We start from the raw sequence: 24,011 nt of genomic DNA on the forward strand, positions 1-24,011 counted from the left end.
ATTTCCCTCCCTTCTGTTACACATTCAGAATTTGTGTTAAGAAGTGATTTGACATAACATGTATCATGATGTGTCCAACTCTCAAACAGTCCTACCTTCTGTTCCTTCATAGAATGCAGTCAAAATTCAGTAACAATACACTTTTATGCAGTACTTTGAACAGAGTAGAACAATTTAAGGTGTTTTGCAGGAATGTTATTCTCTAAATATTTGATCCAGAGCTAGGTAAGGAAGTATAGGTTCAGGTGACCAAAGGTTTGGTCAGAGATTTTAAAAGAACATTCTAAAGGCTGAGAGAGGGGGAGAGGAGGTAAGGTTGGGGTTAGAATTCAGAGCGGAGATTGTGTGAAATTTCAGAACTTCGAGTCCAGGCATTCTAGGGAGATCCACCAACAGTTAAGCAATGACGTGGGACATTCACACGAGGCCAGAATTGGAAAAATGCTGAGCTCTGATGTTGGACTGAAGGAGGTGGCAGCGATAGGGGAGAGTGAGAAAACTGAGAGACTGAAAACATGGCCAGCAATTTTAAATGCTGAGCTGTTGTTAGGCTGGGTACCAGTACATCTCCACTGAGGAGATGGTTAGGATGCAGCATCTTGGAGGAGAAGGGTTTGCAGATGGTGGGAGGTGGGAAGCCAGCCAGGACAGAATCAAAATATTCAGGACATGAGGTACTGAAGATGATGCGAGAGATGGATCTCCCCTGGCATTGCTCATGGTAAGCAAAACAATTTCTGTAAAAATAGATATGCTTCAGCCAAGTGTGACAGGAAATAACATGCAAGCAATAAGAAATGCTAATGGTTTTGTAGAAGCAAGGAACTGTCTGTGTCCTTTCACACTGAGCATCGTAAAAATGGAATTAAACTCTGATCGAATGTATTAATGGTTTATTCCTGCATCCCAAACCTTAACCCCTGATTGCCTGTGAAGCACCTTTTGGATATCTTGAGATTTGCTCAGTGTTTTATAAATGACCAGTTGGTTACAGACAGATGATGTCACCCTTTTCACAGTGTCAGGATCTTTTTGATGAAATGCCTTGGTATTTAAATGTTGTTGGTTTGCTGTGACAGTGGTTGCTGTACAACATGGGGGTCTGTTCTCCTGTTTGGTTTCCATTAATTAGCCTCCCAATCTTGTTGCCTGTTATTGTGTAGTGGCTGTGAATTGTTGCTTTCTATCGACTGCAGTATTGGTAACCTTCCAAGGTTTAATATTGCATTGGGAGATTTGCAGTAATTTTCATTATCTGTGATCTTGATGCAGTGTGTCAGATACCACAGTTGACCTGAGTTACTTAATTAAATACTTTTGTGTGATTTTCCCCACTGCTATACAAATAGCTGTTCATGAAGTAAGCGCCTTTGTTAGGCAGCAAAGTGAGTGGTGGGGGGTCCAGGCGATGGGGTATAATCAGGAGACACTCATGGGCTTGCTGTTTCTGTCTGAGTTGGAAAGTTGTGATTCAAACTCCAATCTCAGACATAACCATGAAAATCTAGACCCAACATTCTCAGTGCAGGACTGAAAAGGTAAGAATGGATTGACAGAGGAGCTGAACAAGGTTATCCAGTTCATTGAGCCTGCTGCACGATTCAATACAATCCCAGTTGATCCTGGACTTTGCTGCTCACTCTCCATGTCCCTCAATTTTTTTTTACACTCAGTGACGAAGCAGCCCCACTCCCCTCGCCTGCGGAATTTCAAAGATTCACAACTCTTCCTGGTTAGTGATCGGTTCCTTCTGTTGAACCCCTGGTCCCATGTTCTAAATTCCCAGGTAGGGCAAAATATAATCTTTGTGTCCACACCTATCACGCCCTTTTCTATTCTTGAATGTTTTAGTGAGATCTCCTTTGAATCAGTGATTTTTGCGAAGGTTTGTAGCTAAGGTTGAGGTTCTGAATGTAGGTTTGCTAGCTGAGCTGGAAGGTTCACTTTCAGACATTTCATCACCCTACTAGGTAACATCATCAGTGAGCCTCTGGTGAAGCATTGGTAGCATGGCCTGCTTTTTATTTGTGTTGAGGTTTCCTTGGGTTGGTGATGTCATTTCCTGTTCTTTTTCTCAGGGGTTGGTAAATGGGATCCAAGTCTATGTGTTTGTTGATAGAGTTCCGGTTGGAATGACATGCTTCTAGGAATTCTCGTGCATGTCTCTGTTTGGCTTGTTCTAGAATGGATGTGTTGTCCCAGTCAAAGCTTACATACGGATGAGGAAGGACACCACTTTAGCTGGGACAACACATCCATCCTAGGAGGAGTCAAATAGAGAGACACATGCATATCTCTGTTTGGTTTGTCCTAAGATGGATGTATTGTCCCAGTCGAGGTGGTGTCCTTCCTTACCTGTATGTAAGGACACTAGTGAGAGAGGGTCATGTTGTTTTGTGGCTAGTTGATGTTCATGTATCCTGGTGGCTAGTTTTCTGTCTGTTTGTCCAATGTAGTGTTTGTCATAGTTCTTGCAAGGTATTTTGTAAAAGACATTAGTTTTGCTTGTTCTCTGTATAGGGTTTTTCAAGTTCATTAGCTGCAGTTTTAGTGTGTTGATGGGTTTGTGGGCTAAAAGGAGGAGAAAGTGAGGACTGCAGATGCTGGAGATCAGAGCTGAAAATGTGTTGCTGGAAAAGCGCAGCAGGTCAGGCAGCATCCAAGGAGCAGGAGAAACCTGGGTTTGTGAGCTACCGTGATGCCAAGGGGTCTGAGTAATCTGGCAGTCATTTCCGACATGTCTTTGATGTCGGGGAGAGTGGCTAGGGTTTCTGGACGTGTTTTGTCTGCTTGTTTGGGTTTGTTGCTGAGAAATCTACGGATTGTGTTCATTAGGTACCCATTCTTTTTGAATACACTGTATAGGTGATTTTCCTCTGCTCTATGTAATTCCTCTGTACTGCAGTGTGTGGTGGCTCATTGAAATAATGTTCTAATGCAGCTTTGTTTGGGATGTTGGGGTGATTGCTTCTATAGTTCAGTATTTGGCCAATGGGAAACTTCAAACCAGCATCTACAGGAAAACAACACATATGGACCAAATACTGAATTACAGAAGCAATCAATCGAACATCCACAAACGAAGCTGCATTAGAACGTTATTTAAATGAGCCACCACACACTGCAGTACAGAGGAACTACGCAGAACAGAGGGAAATCATCTAGACAGTGTATTCAAAAAGAACGGGTACCCAGTGAACACAGTCTGCCGATTTCTCAGCAACAAGCCGACAAAACGCACCCAGAAACCTGAGCCACTCTCCCCTACATCAAAGACATCTCGGAATTGATTGCCAAAATACTCAGACCCTTTGGTATCATGGTAGCCCACAAACCCGCCAACACACTAAAACAGCAGCTAATGAACTTGAAAGACCCCATACAGACGACAAGCAAAACTAATGTCATTTATAAAATACCGTGCAAGAACTGTAACAAACACTACATTGGACAAACAGGCAGAAAACTAGCCACCAGGATACATGAACACCAACTCACCACACAACAACATGACCCTCTCTCACCAGTATCTTTACATACAGAGGAGGAAGGACACCACCTCGACTAGGACAACACATCCATCCTCGAACAAGCCAAACAGGGACATGCACAAGAATTCCTAGAAACATGGCATTCCAACCAGAACTCTATCAACAAACACATTGACTTGGATCCCATTTACCACCCCTGAGAAAAAGAACAGGAGGTGACTTCGCCACAGGAAATGATATCGCCAACCCAAAGAAACCTCAACACACAAATAAAAAGCGGGTTATACCACCAGGCTGTCTGATGATGTTACCTAGTATAATGACGAAACGTCTGAAAACAAACCTTCTAGCTCAGTGACCAAACCTACATCCATCTCCTTTTGAATCTTCTAAACCCAAGAGACTATGGGCTCAATTTATCCAAATCCTCGAAAGACCACTCTTGCGTCGCAAAGGCCATTCTAATAAACCGTTACTGTACGGCCTCCCAATATGAATACATCATCCTTAAATATGGAGACCAGAACCATGCACAATATTCTCAGCATGATCTCAGCAACATAATTGAAGCAAGATTTCTTAATTCCTGTGCTTCAGTCCCCTTTTTGTAAAAGCCATTTTCCTAATTCTACACTCTATCTACATGGTCGTCTTTTATGTTCCTTGTAGAAAATATATCCCAGTCTCTTTTAACATCATTTACAAATTTCACACTTTTAAAAAGCAATTCAACTTTTCTGTGGTTATGTTTTAAGTTTAAAACCTCTCACCCCACAATAAACTCCATCTGTGACATTGCCCATTGCCAAACCTACTTATATCTCTTTGTAGCCTTTTCACATCCTCCACCCAGCTTTGTATTGGCAGCACATTAAGATACTGCTCTAAATTAGTGATACATTTTATGAAAGGTGAGTCCCAGCATTGATCCTTCCACCATTTCACCAGGCACAACCGGTCAACTTGAGAATGGCTCATTTACTGCTTGCTGTCCATGAACCAATCCATTTTAATCTATCATCTCCAACTCTGTTAGCCTTCTCTTGTGTATCAACCCTTCCTGTGACACCATATCAAATGTCTGTTGAAAATTCAAGTATACAACATCTACTGGTTCCCCTTTATTGACCAACCAGTTGCATCCTCAACAAATGCATATAAATTTGTTAATCAGGGTTTGCCTTTTTTATTCAGTCACAGGATTTGGATATAGCTGGCTGTGCCAGCACTCTCTGTCCATTTGAACTGTCCTCCCAAAAGTATTGGTCAACTGCTGCCTGAACTATTGTGGTCCTTGGAGTGGAGTTAGACGCAAGCGGCTGTTTGGAAGGGAGTCCCAAGAATTTGGCTCAGTGACAGTGAAATCTCAGAGGATAGAGGGGAACCCAGTGGTTTGGTAGCAGTGCACGCATTTTAATGTGTGAATGTATCCTTTGTAAGTAGACAGTCTCAGTCCCACACTCCATATTCTGCCACCTGTACTTTGTCATTTATGCAGTCAGTACTGTTAAGTTTCTTTTTATTGTGACCTTTGTGTTGGGAGTAAGTAGTTTGCATTTTGAAAGTTATAAATGGCAGCTCCTTTGAATGTGAGTAATACACGGTTAATGACTGAGTGTGTTGCTCTGTTTATACTTGTTGCTGCATTAATTGCTGCTGGGTTCTTAGGATGATCAGGTATCTGAATATGAGAAAACTCCAATCCTGTTTGTGACTTAGATGAGTTGAGGTAGTTCAGGTTGGTTTATGTTCTGAAACATATTCATTAATGGAATCACTGGGTTCATTTATCCTACGTTAGAATATCCTTTATTGTCACATGCACTCAAGTACAGGAGTACAGTGAAAAGTTTACAATGTCCCGTCACATGGCAACCTCTAAGGTACAAAGTACTAAAGTACAGATCTTAGATACGTTTTTCCTTTATTGCTGTATTTTTGATAAATGAGCTAAAAATCACACAACAGCAGGTTATAGTCCAACAGGTTTATTTGCAGTAGCTTTCGGAGCACTGCTCTTTCATCAGGTGGTTGTTACTCTGAAAGCTAGTGCTTCCAAATAAACCTGTTGGACTATAACCTGGTGTTGTGTGATTTTTAACTTTGTCCAGCCCAGTCCAACACCAGCTCCTCCACATTGTGACTACCATAGACAAGTGAGTACAGTGTTAAAAAGATCAGCATTCTAGTCTTTCAGTAGATTAGCGTGGGGGGGGGGGCTTCCACATGTGGTCTGTCTGGACACGCAAGCTGCTGACTGCCCACATCCATCCCCGGGCCATCAACCGACCCCGCTTCCTGTGAGCCTCCAGCCCCCTGACCATCCCTGCCCACCCCACACCCGTGAGCCTCCGCCCCACCATGACCCTGTAGCCCCCTGACCATCCCCACTTCCTGTGTGCCTCCAACCCCCTGTGCATCTCTCACAATCCGGAAATTCGCTGTGTGCATTGTGTACCAACAGTTTGATGGTTTGATGCACATCCAAGCATAGGCTGTGACTTGTAACCATTTGGAATCTGAATCCTTACTTTTATTTAGCCATTGAAAGGAAATGAAAAATAAACACTTGGAGAGGACAGGGTTAACTCTCAAACTGTACGCACAATCAGGGTAATGTCGTACCTGTGCTGCCAGGTACTGTACTCTCTCATATTTGCCTTACACTGAATGTGTCTCTTGTAATAAGAATCATGGGATGTTGGCATCGCCATCTGGGCTAGTCCAGCATTTATTGTCCGTCCCTAGATGCCCCTTGTGAAAGTGAGAGTTAGCTGCCTTCTTGACCCGCTGCAGTCCATGTGCTGTAGGTAGACCCACAGTGGCCCTAGGGAAGGAATTCCAGGATTCTGACCCAGCGACACTGAAGGAATGGCGATATATTTCCAAGTCAGGATGGTGAGTGGCTTGGAGGGGAACTTGCAGGGGGTGGTGTTCCCATGTATCTGCTGCCCTTGTGCTTCTTGACAGAAGTGGTCGTCAGTTTGGAAGGTGCTGTCTAAGGATCGTTGGTGAATTTCTCCAGAGCATCTTATAGCTGGTACACACTGCTGCTAATGAGCATCGGTGGAGGTGGGAGTGGATGTTTGTGGGTATGGTGCCAATCAAGCTGCTGCTTTGTTCTGGATGGTGTCAATCTTCTTGAATGTTATTGGAGCTGCCCCCATCCAGGCAAGTGGGGAGTATTCCATCACACTCCTGACCAATGTCTTGCGGCAGGATTTGGGGAGTCGGGAGGTGAGTTACTCACTGCAGTATTCCTAGTCTCTAACGTGCTCTTATAGCCGTTGTGTTTACATAGAAACCACAGAAGTGGATAGAAGGGGGCTATTTGGCCCATCATATCAATGCTAACCCTGATGCCCTTTCATATGCCATCTCCCTGCACATGGCCCATCGTCCTGCAGCTTTCAGCACTTAAGGTGCAGATCCAGGTACTTTGTTTTTAAAAAGAGTCTCTGGTCTCGGCCTCCCCCACCAACTCAGGCAATCAATTCCAGATCCCCACTAACGTCTGCATTCAAAGGATTTTCCTCATGTCCCCTCTAGTCTGTCTCCTTAGCTCAAATCTGTGACAATGGGTTTTTCAACTTTCCTTGGTCCCTCCTGTTTATCTCTATCCCTCACAGTTTTGTAAACCTCAATCACGTCACCCCTCAGCCTTTTCTGTTCCTAGGAAAACAGCCCCAACCTCTCCAATCTCCTCTTGTAACTACAGGCAACATTCTCGTAAAACTTCTCTTCACTCTCTCCAGCGCAATTACATCCTTCCTGTAACAATACTGCAGTTACAGGAAGGCCTCACCAGTGTCTATTGTATAGCGTGATAGAGTCCTACAGAACGGAGACAGGCCCTTTGGCCCAAGCTGGTCCATGCTGACCCCATTTCCCTGCACTTGGCCCTTCTAATCTTTTCCTATCCTGACCTATCTGTGCTGCTGTCTTTAGGGACCCAAGATATCTCACATCATCTACTTCTCTCAGTATGTTCCCATATATTGTGTATTTCCTTTTACTGTGTGACCTCCCTAAATGCATTACCTCACCCTTTTCCAGAGTTGAACTCAATCTGCCATTTTCCTGCGCACACTTCCAATCCATCTGTATCGTTGTGGAGCTTACAGCTATTCTCTGCACTATCCACCACACAGCCAATTTTTGTGCCATCTGCAAATTTCCCAAATGTGTGCCCCCTTCCCCAATTCAAGTCCAAATCATTCATGTGAAAAAACAAACAACAGGGGTCCCAGCACCAAACTCTGTGGAACACCACTTGAACAGTCTTCCATTCGCTAGGGTTAGCCATCACCCATTACCCTCTGTTTAGAACATAGAACATTACAGCACATTACAGGCCCTCGATGGTTCCACAGGTCAGTGCAACAATCTGAAGCCCATCTAACCTATACTATTCCATTTCATCCATATGTTTATCCAATGACCATTTAAATACTCTTAAAGTTGGCGAGTCTACTACTGTTGCAGACAGGGATTTCCATGTCCTTACTACTCTCTGAGTAAAGAAGCTACCTCTGACATCTGTCCTATAATCTATCAGCCCTCAATTTAAAGCTATGCCCCCTCGTGCTAGCCATCACCATCTGAGGAAAAAGGCTGTCACCGTCCACCCTATATATAACCCTCTGATTATCTTGTATGTCTCTATTAAATCACCTCTCAACCTCCTCCTCTCTAACAAAAACAGCCTCAAGTCCCTCAGCCTTTCCTCATAATACTTTCCCTCTATACCAGGCAATATCCTAGTAAATCTCCTCTGCACCCTTTCCAAAGCTTCCACATCGTTCCTATAATGCAGTGACTAGAAGTGTCCACAATACTCCAAGTGCAGATTCGCCAGAGTTTTGTACAGCTGCAGCATGACCTCATGGCTCTGAAACTCAATCCCTCTACCAATAAAAGCTCACACACCTTATGCCGCCTTAACAACCCTATCAATTTGGGTGGCAACTTTCAGGGGTCTGTGCACATGGACACTGCTCATCCACACTACCAAGAATCTTACCATTAGCCAGAACTCTTTGTTTCCTATTCCTACAAGCCAACTTTGGATCCAGTTCAACACACCACCCTGTATTCCGTGGGATTTTACTTTTTTGACCAGCCTGTCATGTGACATCTTGTCACATGTCTCAATGAAGTCCATGTGGATGGCATCCTGTGCACTACCCTCTTTGATCCTCCTTGTAACATCCTTAAAGAATTCAATCAAATCTGTAAGGCGCGACCCTCCCTTACAAAGCAATGCTGACTCTCCCTGACTAATCCATGTCTTTCTAAGTGACAGTTTATCTGATCAGTCAGGATTGATTCTTACAATTTGCCCATCACTGAACTAAGACTAACTGATCTATAACCTTTTTTTTTAAACAACAGAACCACATTTGCGTTCCTCTAGTCCTCCAACACCTCACCTGTGTCCAGTGAAGATTGGAAAATAATCCTCCAAACATCTGCTACTTCCTCCCTGACTACCTCCAATAGCTCAAAGAGCAATTCATTCGGCCATTGCAATGTATCCACTTTCAAGGATCCCAACTCCTCTAACACTTCCTCTCTAGTTCTGATTATTTTGTCCAATTCAATTACTATATCCATATCATCCCTTTTGTTTAGGAATGCAAAGAATTCATTTAAAATGTAAAATATGACAAGTCCAGTTCAGTTCTGATAAAGGAGGATACAGTAATGATAATGCCATAGAGTGACATGGGGCGATAATTAGATTTTCTCTTGTTTGAGATGATCATTGCCTGCCATTTGTGTGCTGTGAATGTTACTTGCCACTTGTTAGCCCATACCCAGATATTACCCGGATCTTGTTGCATTTAGACATGGACTGCTTCACTGTTTGAGGAGTCATGAATGATGCTGAACATCATGCAATTACTTTTCAATTCATTATTATTGTCTGCAACAAAATAATTTCCTGTTGATTCTACTACAGCGCAATCTAGAAAACACATTTATAGAATTGTACAGAACAGATTCTGTTCAGTTCATCGTATCTACTCTCGCTCTCTGAAAGTGATCTGACCCACTGCATAGCTCCACCTCTTGCCCTATCATCCTGCAAGCGTTATTCTTTCAAGTTATCTTTCAGATTGTTTCCATGGCTGTTTCTGCTGATGTTTCCCAAACCATACCAACTCACTGTGCAAACATTTCACTCCACTTCTGCTTCTTTTGCTAACAAGGCCTGACTGCTTTGTCCTTTGAGTGTTCATGCTCCTGCTGTTGGAGTCCGTTTCAGAGCATTGTACTAATGTTTGAAAAGTCATGATATCCTAATTGTCAGACAATTTTTCTTATTCCAGTAACATGTAAAGTTTATTCTTCAAAACCATTTGTGACCAACAGGACTATCTGCAGTAATTAGCCCACAGCAACATATTCAAATGTTTCACCTGTTCACCCGTTACTGACCTTCCCTACTTCTGGAAACTGTTCCCAGTCAGTTAACGAAATGAATTTTGGAATGACTGGAGTGTTGAATGCAAAACATTATTGTGTGTAATTCCAGTTTAAAAAGAGATGATGGAAGAAAGATGTACCAAGAATGTAATGCCCGAACTCGGAGACTAACTATCAGGAAATATTGAACAAGTGAGGCTGCTTAAGAAGCCTTAAAAGTTGATCTGATCGAGGGCTTTGAAAGTTATGAAGGGCTTTGATCGTATTGAACCCAATTTGCAGTGGTGATTTTAAGGAGGTAACACGTGCTGTGGATAAAGGGGAATCAGTGAATGTATTGTATTCAGGTTTCCAGAAGACATTTGGTAAGGCGTCACATCAAAGGTTATTGCTCAGGGTGTCGGAGGTAGTATGTTGGAGTAAGTGGAAGATTGGCTGGCTAACAGCAAACAGAGAGTGAACACACTAAATTACCAACAGGAAACATCCAAGTCTCTTTGGATGTGTTAACAAGTAAACTGCGTAGAATCTCTACTTCTGTCATTGTATTGGATTCACCTGAATCATTGAAACTGCCTGACAAGATTTTGAACATTAGTATTGTTGAGGGAATGATATATTTTTATACAGTATTTCACTGCCTGCTCAGCGTTACACGGGAATTAAATGTGCACCAATTTCCAGTGCTCTGACCTGAGGGGGGGGGTTGGAGGTTATAGGATTGGGTCCCGACCTAGAGACTTGAGGACATGTCAGGCATTACTGTGTAGCAGTTTTAGCTCAGACTGAAATGCGTTCAGTATAAAATGCAGGATACAAAACTGGCAAAGTTGAGCGTCCTTTGATCGCAACTTTCTGAAATAATTAGTCATAGAGCTCTCCAGCACGGAAATGGACCCTTCGGTCCAACCCGTCCATGCCGACCAGATATCCCAACCCGATCTAGTCCCACCTGCCAGCACCCGGCCCATATCCCTCTAAACCCTTCCTATTCATATACCCATCCAGATGCCTTTTAAATGTTGCAATTGTACCAGCCTCCACCATATCCTCTGGCAGCTCATTCCATACACGTACCACCCTCTATGTGAATAAGTTGCCCCTTAGGTCTCTTTTATATCTTTCCCCTCTCACCCAAAACCTATGCCCTCTAATTCTTCACTCCCCGATCCCAGGGAAAAGACTTTGTCTATTTATCCTATCCATGCCCCTCAATTTTGTAAATTTCTATAAGGTCACCTCTCAGCCTCCGACGCTCCAGGGAAAACAGCCCCAGCCTGTTCAACCTCTCCCTGGAGCTCAGATCCTCCAACCCTGGCAACATCCTTGTAAATCTTTTCTGAACCCTTCGAAGTTTCACAATATCTTTCCGATAGGAAGAAGACCAGAATTGCACACAATATTCCAATGTCCTGTACAGCAGCAACATGATCTCCCAACTCCTGTACTCAATACTCTGACCAATAAATGAAAGCATACCAAACACCTTCTTCACTATCCTATCTACCTGCAACTCCATTTTCAAGGAGCTATGAACCTACACTCCAAGGTCTCTTTGTTCAGCAACACTCCCTAGGACCTTACTATTAAGTTTACAAGTCCTGCTAAGATTTGCTTTCCCAAAATGCAGCACCTCGCATTTATCTGAATTGAACTCCATCTGCCACTTCTCAGCCCATTGGCCCATCTGGTCCAGATCCTGTTATAATCTGAAGTAACCCTCTTCACTGTACACTACACCTCCAATTTTAGTGTCACCTGTAAGCTTACTAACTGTACCTCTTATTTATGCTTGTATCCAAATCATTTATATAAATGCCAAAAAGTAAAGGACCCAACACGGAACCTTCATATTTCCTGGTTTGTTTTTGATAAATTGATATTTTCAGAATGCTGTCCTCTGAAAGTTTTTTTTATGTTTAAGGAGATTTCTGAAATCCAGTCCCATTCCTAAATGAATGTTTGTCTGTCTTTTTCTGTTTCTCACTGATATGGATCACTGTCCCATGATGGGGATGGTGGGTGAGGGAGTTGCAGTGGGGAGGTAGAGTCTAACAGGCTGGAGAAATGAGAGACGTAGCTGGTCATGATTACCATCTGACAGTAAGCCTTGTCTCAAAACAACTGCGGTAACCTGTTTTTGATCAGGATTGGGGCAATCCTGGATTGTAATCCTGCCCATTATTGAAAGTTGAGACTCCGATATGGGTTTAACTAATGTGCAGCAAGTCACTGGCTGGTCCTTGAACAGGGATGTGTTGTGATATGCCTCAGCCTGTTCCTGGATACAGTGCTGCTTTCAGCTAATATTTGAACCAGTGTCTGAATAACATGTTACTCAATAAAATGTGGCTCATACATTAAATGAGAGCAGTGACTCGTGGATAATTCCAAACTGATTTTCCAGCCTCTCAATAAAAGCCCAATGCACTTGTTTAAGATTTATCTTGTTTATTAAATTTTGCCAATTTGACTGTGGATTTCTTAATATCTTCTTCATCTGTTTGTGTTACATTGGAGAGCAAGAGGCTTTGTACGGTTGGGAATAAAATGGAAATTAGTCTTTTGTTTAATCGCTTTAAAGTATGTTTGTCTTTTCAATAGCTTTACTGTCAGGCGGGGCGAATGCTGTTAAGTAGAATTAGGTTGAACTTGCAGCACATCAGGCCGTCCGACTCACAGCTGGTCTGTACGGGTGTTTCTGCTTCAAAAGAACCTCTTCATCTCACCCATCATTTACTTTCTTTCCTTCCTCCCCAGATGACACCAAAGTTGGAGGTGTAGTGGACAGCGAAGGAGGTTACCTCTGATTATGATGGGATCTTGATCAGATGGGCTGAGGAGTGGCAGATGGAGTTTAATTTAAATAAATGTGAGGTGCTGCATTTTGGAAAGGCAAATCTCAGCAGGACGTATACACTGGTATATGCATTTATACATGGTACGGTCCTGGGGAGTGTTGCTGAACAGAGATCTTGGAGTGCAGGTTCCTAGCTCCTTGAAAGTGGAATCGCAGGTAGATAGGATTTTGAAGGTGGCTGTTGCCGGGGTTGGAGGTTTTGAGCTATAGGGAGAGGCTGAACAGGCTGGGGCTGTTTTCCCTGGGGCGTCGGAGGCTGAGGGGTGACGTTAGAGAGATTTATAAAATCATGAGGGACATGGATAGGATAAATGGGCGAAGTCTTTTCCCTGGAGCGGGTGGTGTCCAGTACTAGAGGGCACAGGTTTGGGGTGAGAGGGGAAAGATTTAAAAGGGACCTAAGGGGTGACTTTTTCACACAGAGGGTGATGCGTATGTGGAATGCCAGAGGAAGTGGTGTTGGCTGGTACAATTACAACAGTTAAAAGACATTTGGATGTGTATATGAAAAGGGAACGTTTGGAGGGATATGGGCCAAGTGCTGGCAATTAGATTAGGTGCATATCCATAACTCTAGTTTATCTACTTATCAGTTAATTTATCTACACTTGTCATTCTCAATCCCTCCATGTGGGAGTGGAGTGAGTTCTCTGGGTAAAGAGGTTGCTTCTGAATTCTCCTTTGGGTTCCGGAGTGACCCTGTTGGTGTGCCGCTGTTTTGTACTTACTGCAAGTAGGAGCATCATTTCTCCCTCAGCTGTGTTACATTTTGTAACATGAGATTGTTCAGACAAGTCATGCAAACTCACTAACAAAATTGAGTCAAATGCAGTGCTGTGGAGTGGAATGGCTTGAATTGAATTTAAATGTTGGAGTTTGGGCTGTGGTTTTCTGAGGTGCAGCAGTTTGTTATTATTCAAACTTGAGTCATTTTTACAGTGTTTCTCATCAAACTGACACTTTAAGTTCCCCAGAATATTGAAGTTAATGTACATGAAGCCAAGCAGCTTTCTACAAATTCAGTTTTGCTATTAAATTCTGTTTACTATCTTCACAGTTAGGTACGCATGAGAATGTTGGTGGGAAGCGTTCCGAGGACAGTAATAGTAAATTGGATGCTCATGTATTATGCAGTGTTTGTGAACTTTGTACCTTTTACCTATTTAAGTGCTCTTGGAACAGTTGCATGATGCAAGTTCTGTTGACTTTTAAGATCAGACTTCTGACTTTTGATGAAGAGATCAAATGGGATTTTTCCTTGATGTGCTTTGAGCTTCAGTGGTGTGTGTAGGTGGCAGGTACCTGCTGTATTGCACTGGTCCTGCTTTTCTGTCAGGTTTTGCATAATTCCTCTGCGCTCACAATTGGAAATACGTGTGAAATGCTGTTAACCTTCTTTAAAAATGATAGTTCAAAGAAAATGAAAGGCAAGTGTTGGATTTGAACACCCAGGAGGTTTAATGTTGATGCCTGAAACGAGGTTGGAGTTTTCCTCAGTCTAATGGAACTGACAGAAGGTTCACTTTTAAACACCTTGTTTTGATGATGGTACGTTTATTCCCATTTATGACCATCTCTCTTTTTTTGGAGCTCAGTCCCTCGGAAATGCAACCTGTTATCAGGTGTCAATAACTTTCTGTTCCCACTTGAGAGATGCAGCCACCTCCATTGGGACAGGGATTTGATCTGTCAATGTCAGGAGGTGGGTTGGTTACCTGTCTCCCGCAGCAGTATTGATTGGTGCTAGAGAGTACAGCATTGTTCAGGACGCTGGGCTCGTGAAACCAGCTTGACAGCAGCTGAGTTGATGGTGGTGGTAGGGCAGATCTGTGCATATGCACACAACAGCACCTGCGCAATAAACACAGACCATGCATACATGCTCACACAGATACATACATGCACACACTAGTACATGTGCTCACACAGATATGCGTAAAAGCATGCACACATATACACAGTCTAGTTAAACAACAGTTCACCCTAATCAATCCACAGAGCCTACTTAAAGAAATCTGAGAGCTACAGCAGAAAAATACATGAACTGAATCCCAGCAACTGAAATGCTAACTCTGCTTTCTCTTCACAGATGCTGCCAGACCTACTGAATTATTCCAGCAATTTCTGATTTTGCAACAACTGAATGATAGAATGTAGGAGGCATAGTTTGCAGATGACACCAAAGTGAGTTGTGTAGTAGACAATGAAGAGGTTTATCTTGAGAGTACACTAGGAACTTCATTCAGTGGGCAGGGGAGTGGCAAATGGAGTTTAATTTAGACAAATGTGAGGTGTTGTATTTTGGCAAAACGAACCAAAGTCGGACTTTTCGGTTAATGGTTGGTCCTGAGGAGTTGAACAGAAAAACCTAGGGATGCAGTTGCATAACTCCTTGAAAGTGGTGTCATGTGTCGACAGGGTGGTGAAGAAGGCATTTGGCACGCTTGCTGTCACTGCTCATACCATTGAGTATACGAATTGGAACGACGTTGTATAGAATGGTGGTGAGTCTGCTTTTGGAGTACTGTGTGCCCTTCTGTAGGAAGGTATCATTAAATTGGATAGAGTGCAGAAACGATTTACCAGCATGTTACTGGGACTGGAGGGTTTGAGTTATAAGGAGAGGGAGGATAGGCTGGGACTGACTTCACTGGAGCACAAGAAGTTGAAGGGTAACCTTAAAAATATTTATAGAATCATGAGGGGTATAGATAAGGTGAATCTTTTTCCTAGGGTGGGGCAGTCCAAATCTAGATGGCAGAAGATTAAGGTGAGAGGGGAAAGATTTAATAGGGGCCTTAAGGACAACTTTTTCACACACAGGGTGGTACGTGTATGGAATGAGTTACCAGACGAAGCGGTGGGAGGCTGGTAAAATTACATTTAAAAAGCACCTGGATTGGATACATGAATAGAAAGGGTTTGGAGGAATACAGGCCAAAGGCAGGCAAATGGGCCTATTTCAGTTTAGGAAACCTAGTTGACATGGCCAGCTTGGATCAAAGGGTGTGTTTCCATGCTGTATGACACGATAATATACATTATGATATGAAGTCACTATCTTCCCCTTGCAGCAGTATGTTGTACAGGCTGAGTGAGGCAGGGGGTAGTGTCTGTATCTCTGTCCTCGTGACAATATAGGTTTTCTGTTCCAGTATTTATCCAGTTTCCCTTTTGAAAGTTATTATTGGATCTGCTTTCACTGCCCTTCCAGGCAACATGTTCCAGATCACAACAACTCCGTGCATTAAAAAGAATTCTTTGCTCCCTTGTGGTTCCTGTCCTATTGATTTTAAATCTATATCCTGTGGGAATAATGAGGACTGCAGATGCTGAAGAATCAGAGTGCATAAAGAGTGGAGCTGGAAATAGTACAGCAGGTCAGGCAGCATCCGAGGAGAAAGGGAGTTGACATTTCTGGTTGGAACCTTTCATCAGGACAGAGGGAGGGGGAAGGAGAATGAGAAATAAATAGAGGGCTGGGGAAAGGTGGATGGGATAGCAATAGGTGGATGCAGGCGGAAGGTGGCTGTGATTGGTCAGTGGGAAGGGTGAAGCAGATAGTTGGGAAGGAAGATGGACAGGTACGGTCAGGTCAAGGGGACGGGCAGAGAGGGATGGCTGGCCTTGGGCTGAGTTGGGGGTGTGGGGAGATTTGAAAGATGGTGAATTCTATGTTACGGCCATAAGATTGTAATCTCCCATAGTGGAAGATGAGGTGTTCTTCCTCCAGTTTGTGTGTGGCCTTGCTTTGATGGTGGAGGAGGCCCAGGATGGACATGTCATCGGGGGATGGAGAGTTGAAATGGATGGAACCAGATGGTGGAGTTGATTGGAATATTTGGACAATAAGGAGGTAAAAACAAGGGACCCAGTAACATTCCTGATGAAGGGCTTTTGCCCGAAACGTTGATTTCGAAGCTGCCTGAACTGCTGTGCTCTTCCAGCACCACTAATCCAGTATTTGGACAATAATGTTTCCTGAACCGGTTCCTAAGTTTGTGTTCAGTCTCTCCAATGTAGAGGAGACCACATCGGGAGCAACGGATGCAATAAATCAGATTAGAGGCAATGCCTGTGGTTATTGAGCTGTCTGACTGGAAACAATTTCTCCAAGTCTACTCGATCAAAACCTCAAAGTCACTGATTCTGATATTGAAACATAAAACGTTAGGTAATGTTCCACATTTCATGCATTTATTGTAATCATGGACTCATAGAATCCCTACAGTGTGGAAGCAGGTGAGAGTGTGGAAGGTGCTATGGGTTGTTGGAGCAGGAGAAGTCAATAAAATCCTTGCAAAAGCATGTAAAGTCTTTATTTTACATTTGCACAAGCTCAGGAACCATTATTACTTGTAAAAGTGTGGTGGATCCTACGGTAATACACACTGTCAATTGTAAAATTTAAATCTGAGATTGTGGTCGGGAGTGCTGTAAAAGTTTAGAAGGTACCTCTTGAAAATCTTCCAGCTTTGTGCATGTGCATTCACTTGTGACCTCACCAGTTGGAAAAAACAATTTTTGGTGTGAAGCCTTTTGTGTGTAGAAGTGTCAGTATTTATTGAAAGTGTTGCCTTATGCTGGCTGTTGTGTGCCAATTTCAATCCTGTGGTGTCTACAAAAATAATACTTTTCGTGGCTTTAGTGAAGAGATGATTTACCATCCCCAATATACCAAATATATATTCATCTGCAGTCTCTATGCCCATTTTTCTTGGAGTTTCCTGTTTGTATTTCACTGGTCAGATTTCCTCTTTGGTACAGCATTGAAACTGCCTCTATCACAGTAACATGACATCCCCTGCAAATTGACCATAGTGCACTAGTTCTCCTGTATTCCTTGACCATTCTGTAACATTTGACACAGTTGAACGCAACCTATCCCTCTAACACCTTCCCTCAATTGTTGATGTACAGAGATTGACCTCCTATGTCTCCAGACCATCTTATCCAGTCAAGGATAGAGATTTTCCAGCATGATTTATCTTGATTTGATTTTTTTTCATGTATTCAGAGCTTGCTGTGTTGATGTCCCTCATTGTGCTGTTTCTTTTTCCTGTGATTGTGGTGTATTCTGCAGATTAAAATATTAAACAGACATCTTCACAGTCCTTTGCCACAGTTTTAATACTGTTTCATCTTTTCCAGCAAAATAAAGGTTGAGTAGCTGATGAAATTTTCTTCCAATATAAAGTCAGAAAAAAATTTGATAAATCAGGCAACTAAAATTCATGACGAAAGAATTATTTTCTTCCCTGCAGTCAGCTGCTTCCCGGTGTTGCAGACCCTTTAATTTTAGGCTTACATCCATATTTCGATATAATTATGTCATGATTTTGAGCCTTGTTGATTCGTACCTTAAGAGCAAGGATAGTCCCAAAAATATGCTTTTTCTCCACATCGATCATACCAGGTGTTTGGTCATCCTTTACTCTTTATCTGGGTTGGCATTTATTTCTATTTGTGGATCAGTAAAACTTTTTTGTCCCATGCTCCTAGACTCTATGTAAATACAAGCTGTGTTGCAAATCTCTAACTTCTTGTGGCGAATAAAGGAATTGATTCTTTTTCAAATTCAAAAGAAGTGAATACTTTGGGATTTTGTGGAGGAGGAGGTGGGGTGCCCCAGCAGTACATGAGATGAGTGGGTTCTTGTGAAAACTACATATATTTTCAGAATTGATTTTGAGACCATAAGATAAAGGAGCAGAATTAAGCCATTTGGGCCATTGAGTCTGTTTTTACGTTTGATCATTGAACCCCATTTTCCTGCTTGCTTCCCTTACCAATCAAGAGTCTATCTAACATAGATGCACTCAATGACTTGATCTCCACAGCATTTATTTTTGTTATTTGTGGGGCTTGGGCGTGGCTGGTTGGCCAGCATTTATTGCCTGGTCCCAGTTGCCCATGAGAAGATGGTGTGTTGTCATCTTGAACTACTGCATTTCTCTCCCCAAACCAACCCCCCCCCCCCCCCCCCCCCCCCACCAACCCCCCACCCCTCTACAAGAGGAGGAAAAATTCCTGGATCTTGACCCAGCAACAATGAAGAAACGGTGACATATTTCCAAATCAGGACAGTGATTGACACAGAACGGAATTTGCAACTGGTGTTCACAAGTATCTGGTGCCCTTGTTCTTTTAGGTGGAAGTGGTTGTGGGTTGAAAGCTGCTATCTGTGGCTCTTTTGAATTTGCAGCAATGAGTTTGACAGATTAACTGCACTGTGGCTGAAGAACTTCTTCCTCACCTCAATCCAAAAGGATCATCCCTTTAGTCTGAAGATGTGCCTCAGATTCAAGTCTCTACCACTAGCAGAATCATCTTCTCCAGGCCCCTCAGTATTCTGTATGTTTTAATCAGGTGCCCCCCTCATCCTTCTAAACTTCATAGAGTACAAACCCAGAGTTCTCAACGACTAGATGTCTTGAAAAGTGGATAAATCCCTAGGATCTGTTCAGGTGTACCCTAGAACTTTGGGAAGCTAGGGAGGTGACTGTTGGGCCTCTTACTGAGGTATTTGTATCATTGATAGTCACAGGTGAGGTGCCGGAAGACTAGAGGTTGGCTAACGTTGTGCCACTGTTTAAGAAAGGTGGTAAGGACAGGCCAGGGAACTATAGGCCAGTGACCCTGATGTTGGTGGTGGGCAAGTTGTTGGAGGGAGCCCTGAGGGACAGGATGTACATGTTTTTGAAAAGGCAAGGACTGATTCGGGATAGTCAACATGGCTTTGTGTGTGGAAAATCATGTCTCACAAACTTGATTGTTATTTCTTCAAAAAAACACAGGATCGATGAGGGCTGAGCGGTAGATGTGATCTAATGGACTTAAGTAAAGTGTTCGACAAGATTCCCTGTGGGAAACTGGTTAGCAAGGTTAGATCTCATAGAATACAGGGTGCACTAACCATTTGGATACAGAACTGGCTCAAAGATAGAAGACAGAGGGTGGTGGTGGAGGGTGGTTTTTCAGACTTGAGGACTGTGACCAGTGGAGTGCCATATGGATCGGTGCTGGGTCCACTACTTTTCATCATTTATATAATATTTGGATGTGAGCATAAGAGGTATAGATAGTAAGTTTGCAGATGACACCAGAATTGGAGGTGCAGTGGACAGCGAAGAAGGTTACCTCAGATTACAGCGGGAACTTGATCAGATGGGCCAATGGGCTGAGAAGTGGCAGATGGAGTTTAATTCAGATAAATGTGAGGTGCTGCGTTTTGACTAAGCAAATCTTAGCAGGACTTATACACTTAATGGTAAGGTCCTAGGGAGTGTTGCTGAACAAAGAGACCTTGGAGTGCAGGTTCATAGCTCCTTGAAAGTGGAGTCGCAGGTGGATACGATAGTGAAAGCGGTGTTTGGTATGCTTTCCTTTATTGGTCAGAGTATTGAGTACGGGAGTTGGGAGGTCATGTTGCGGCTGTACAGGACATTGGTTAGGCCACTGTTGGAATATTGTGTGAAATTCTGGTCTCCTTCCTATCGGAAAGATGTTGTGAAACTTGAAAGAGTTCAGAAAAGATTTACAAGGATGTTGCCAGGGTTGGAGGATTTGAGCTACAGGGCGAGGCTGAACGGGCTGGGGCTGTTTTCCCTGGAGCGTTGGAGGCTGAGGGGTCACCTCAGAGAGGTTTACTAAATCATGAGGGGCACGGATGGGATATATAGACAAAGTCTTTTCCCTGAGGTTGGGGAGTCCAGAACTGGAGGGTACAGGTTTAGGGTGAGAGGGGGAAGATATAAGAGAGACCTAAGGGGCAACTTTTTCTCACAGAGGGTGGTACGTGTATGGAATGAGCTGCCAGAGGAAGTGGTGGAGGCTGGTACAATTGCAACATTTAAGAGGCATTTGGATGGGTATATGAACAGGAAGGGTTTGGAAGGATATGGGCTGAGTGCTGGCAAGTGGGACTAGAGTGGGTTGGGATATCTGGTTGGCATGGACACATTGGACCGCAGGGTCTGTTTCTGTGTTGTATGTCTCTATAACTTTGATAGTTATTGAGGATATTGACAAATTATTCCTAATTCTGTTTCTGAATCCAAATGTCAGCACATATAGCGAAAGTGCTGTTATTACAGAAATGAATTAGTGTGAATGGAATTGAAGCCCCCAAATGTTAAATAATAGCCCACAAGAAAATATCAGGAGGAACCCTGAACAAACCAACAATAATTTGATCCATGTTCAGTGAAGCTTTTGTTACAAATCATTTCCAATCATTTTTAATCCGGTTATATTTGGAAGACAGGATGAATAATTTTATTACAAATGCTTAATTTTAGGGGTGACCCCATTTTTAGCTGAATTAATAAAGCTGTACCCTGCTACCACCTTTTCAACACATCCAGGACCGAGAGCATAGGGGATCCTGTTCTGCCTGACTCTGTTACATCAGTGATTACTCCAATAGATGGTTACTAGGAGATTGCAGGTCATGCTACCTCTGCCCAACTTCCTAACTGAAGACCTTGACAAATAGTCACAGTGGAAATTGCATGCGCAGGACTTTGAAATGCTCCTGAGATACAAATGGATTTAACACAAAGACAAGTTTAATCTGTCATTTCTCATTATTTCCCTTTTTTTTAATTTAAATCAGATTTATTTCTGGATGTAGTGATATTGTCACTGGATTAGCAACCCGGAGACTCTGGTTAATGCTCTCGAAACACAGCATCTCACCACAGCTGGTGGGATTTAAATTCAATTAAATAAAAATCTCTGGGATATAAAGCTAGTTTCAGTAACCAGGACAACCATCGTAAAAACTCATCTGGTTCACTAACTTCCTTCAGGGAAGGAAATCTGTCCTACCCAGCCTGGTTTACATGTGACTCCAGGCCCACACTGACTCCTAACTGCCCTGTAAAAAGACTCTAGAAGCCACCCAGTTCAAGGACAGGGACAGCCAACAAATGGTATTCAGGTCAGTGACATCCACTTCCCCTGGAAGAATAAAAGAGAACAAATGTATTTTTTGTGGCTATAATTTTGCCAGATGTCAGTGGTTTATACAGGGTTGATTCCTACTGGGTCCTTATTGTACGTCTATCTTTGAAGACCCACTGTGCAGTGGTTACCACAGATGTACAATTAATGGCATTCATATTCATGCGCAAGAAACTGGGTGTCTCCAAGCACTTTGTAAAGCTGATTAAGAACTTTTTAAAAATTTCCTCATAGGATGTGCATGTCATTGGCTGGGCTACTTTCTTTTGTCCTTCCCAAGTTACCTTTGAGGATGTAGCAGTAAGCTTTCTTCCTGAACTGCTGCAGTCCTTGTTCTTTTAGAAATGGAGTCTCTGCTGTACGTATTAGGTGATGTGATTTGTATTGCGTCTTCAGATTCTAAACATTGTCTTCCAGGAGAATTATGCTGTGGTGAGGCTCAAACACTGAGCTCTGTCACACCAAGTGAGTAATACACCCTTGGCTTGAATGTCACCTGCTGGTGTAGAGATCCTCTGGTTTACCAACGTCACACCATTTGAGAACAAATAGGGGTATGACCATATTCCAGGTTGTTTTGATTCAACTCATGAACAACTTATGATAAAAGCAGACACAATTCTTCCATAATTATTATTGCTGAGTAGGGAGATGTTCTTTCATTGCATGACTGGCAAAAGGATAGAGTCTAAATCTTGCTGTTGATCTCTTACAGTTTGCGGTGATATCCATGGTCAGTTCTTCGATCTGATGAAGCTGTTTGAAGTTGGTGGATCTCCAGCATCTACTCGCTACCTCTTCCTTGGTGACTATGTGGACAGAGGTTACTTCAGCATTGAAGTGAGTCTGAGGGTTTGTCTTCTGTATGTGTAGGATGGGGACTTGGTTATTAGACATGAAGGAAACTAGGCCAATATTATCCTCCCTCCTCTTCAAAGACTTTCCATCCACATAATCTTCAGCTCCACACTTTGGTATTTCTGTGTTCCTCTGGTAGATCTCCAATCTTGCACCTTCCAGAACTTACAAACTCAACCAAATCTCTGCTTTCCTGAGCTGAACTCTCACCATATCCTCTGCGCCCATCGCCCCATGTTCTCTGACCTGCATTGATCCCTGCTGTGCTAACACCTTAGTTGAAACATTTCCGTTCTCGCTTTCAAATCTTTCTCTGGTTTTGCCCAGCCCCTCCCATCATGATGTGAAATCTTCTGAACCCTTTAAAATATCTGCACTCCTGATTCTAATCCCCTGCACACCCTAGATTGCTCGGCCACTGGTGTTGTGCCTTTATCCGGTCTCAGAATTCCCTCTCGAAATTCCTTTGATACCTACCTCACTCCTTTTTTTTTTAAGACATTGTTTAACACCACTTTCCTTTGACCAAGCTTTTGATCACTTCTCCTAATATCTCGTTACACATTTCACTGCTGGATTCTCTTGAATACTTCTGTACAGTACATCGAGATACTTGACTGTGATAAAGATACGAGAAGTTATTATTGATAGCGTGAAGTAATTCTAAAACCATGCAGGAGTACAAAACCGAACAATTAGTGTTCTTTTTTAGTTGTACGTATTTCCGTATTTCTGACTGACAGATGTGGGCTCCCAGTTATTTTCCTGACCTCTAATCTGTGACCAATCCTCTCCTCCTTTACCTGAAGGTAAGGCATTTGGACACAGGAGTCCCACGATCAGCAGTTTCCCCCTCCAGCCTCCCATTTCTTCCTGCTCCCGTTAAGGCATTCCTTTTCAACATCAACCCCCGTCTAGGCTAACTTCTCAAAGTCCTCCTCTTTTTCTCCATCTCCATTTTGCTGCTGCCTCTGAAGCACCTAAAGAATTTTTTTTTAAACATTAGAACAGAATTGGGAAAGTGAGTTTTGAGACGGTTTGTAGCTCAGGTTGAGGTTCTAGGTGTAAGTTTGTTCACTGAGCTGGAAGGTTTGTTTTCAGGCGTTTCATCACCATACTAGGTAACATCATCAGTGAGCCTCCAGATGAAGCTCTGGCGGTATGGCCCACTTTCTGTTTATGTGTTGAGGTTTCCTTGAGTTGGTGATATCATTTCCTGTTCTTTTTTCCTTAGGGGGTGGTAAATGGGATCCAAGTCGATGTGTTTGTTGATAGAGTTCCAATTGAAATGCCATGCTTCTCGGAATTCTCGTTCATGTCTCTGTTTGGCTTGTCCTAGGATGGATGTGTTGTCCCAGTTGAAGTGATGCCCTTCTTCACCTATGGGTCCAACTTTGGGTTCA

General features: G+C 42.9%; 1 protein-coding gene across 2 annotated transcripts in view; it reads left to right on the forward strand.

Annotated features, from left to right (window-relative positions):
* The window catches only part of LOC140485544 (protein phosphatase 3 catalytic subunit alpha), a 303,903-nt gene that overhangs the window by 162,086 nt on the left and 117,806 nt on the right, over nucleotides 1–24,011 (forward strand). For both annotated transcript variants that reach the window (XM_072583759.1, XM_072583758.1), the window contains exon 3: nucleotides 22,466–22,590. In XM_072583759.1, the coding sequence (XP_072439860.1) occupies nucleotides 22,466–22,590 (125 nt within the window). The remainder of the gene's footprint in view (nucleotides 1–22,465; nucleotides 22,591–24,011) is intronic.

Source organism: Chiloscyllium punctatum, chromosome 14 (assembly GCF_047496795.1).
Source record: "Chiloscyllium punctatum isolate Juve2018m chromosome 14, sChiPun1.3, whole genome shotgun sequence".
NCBI lineage: Eukaryota > Metazoa > Chordata > Chondrichthyes > Orectolobiformes > Hemiscylliidae > Chiloscyllium > Chiloscyllium punctatum.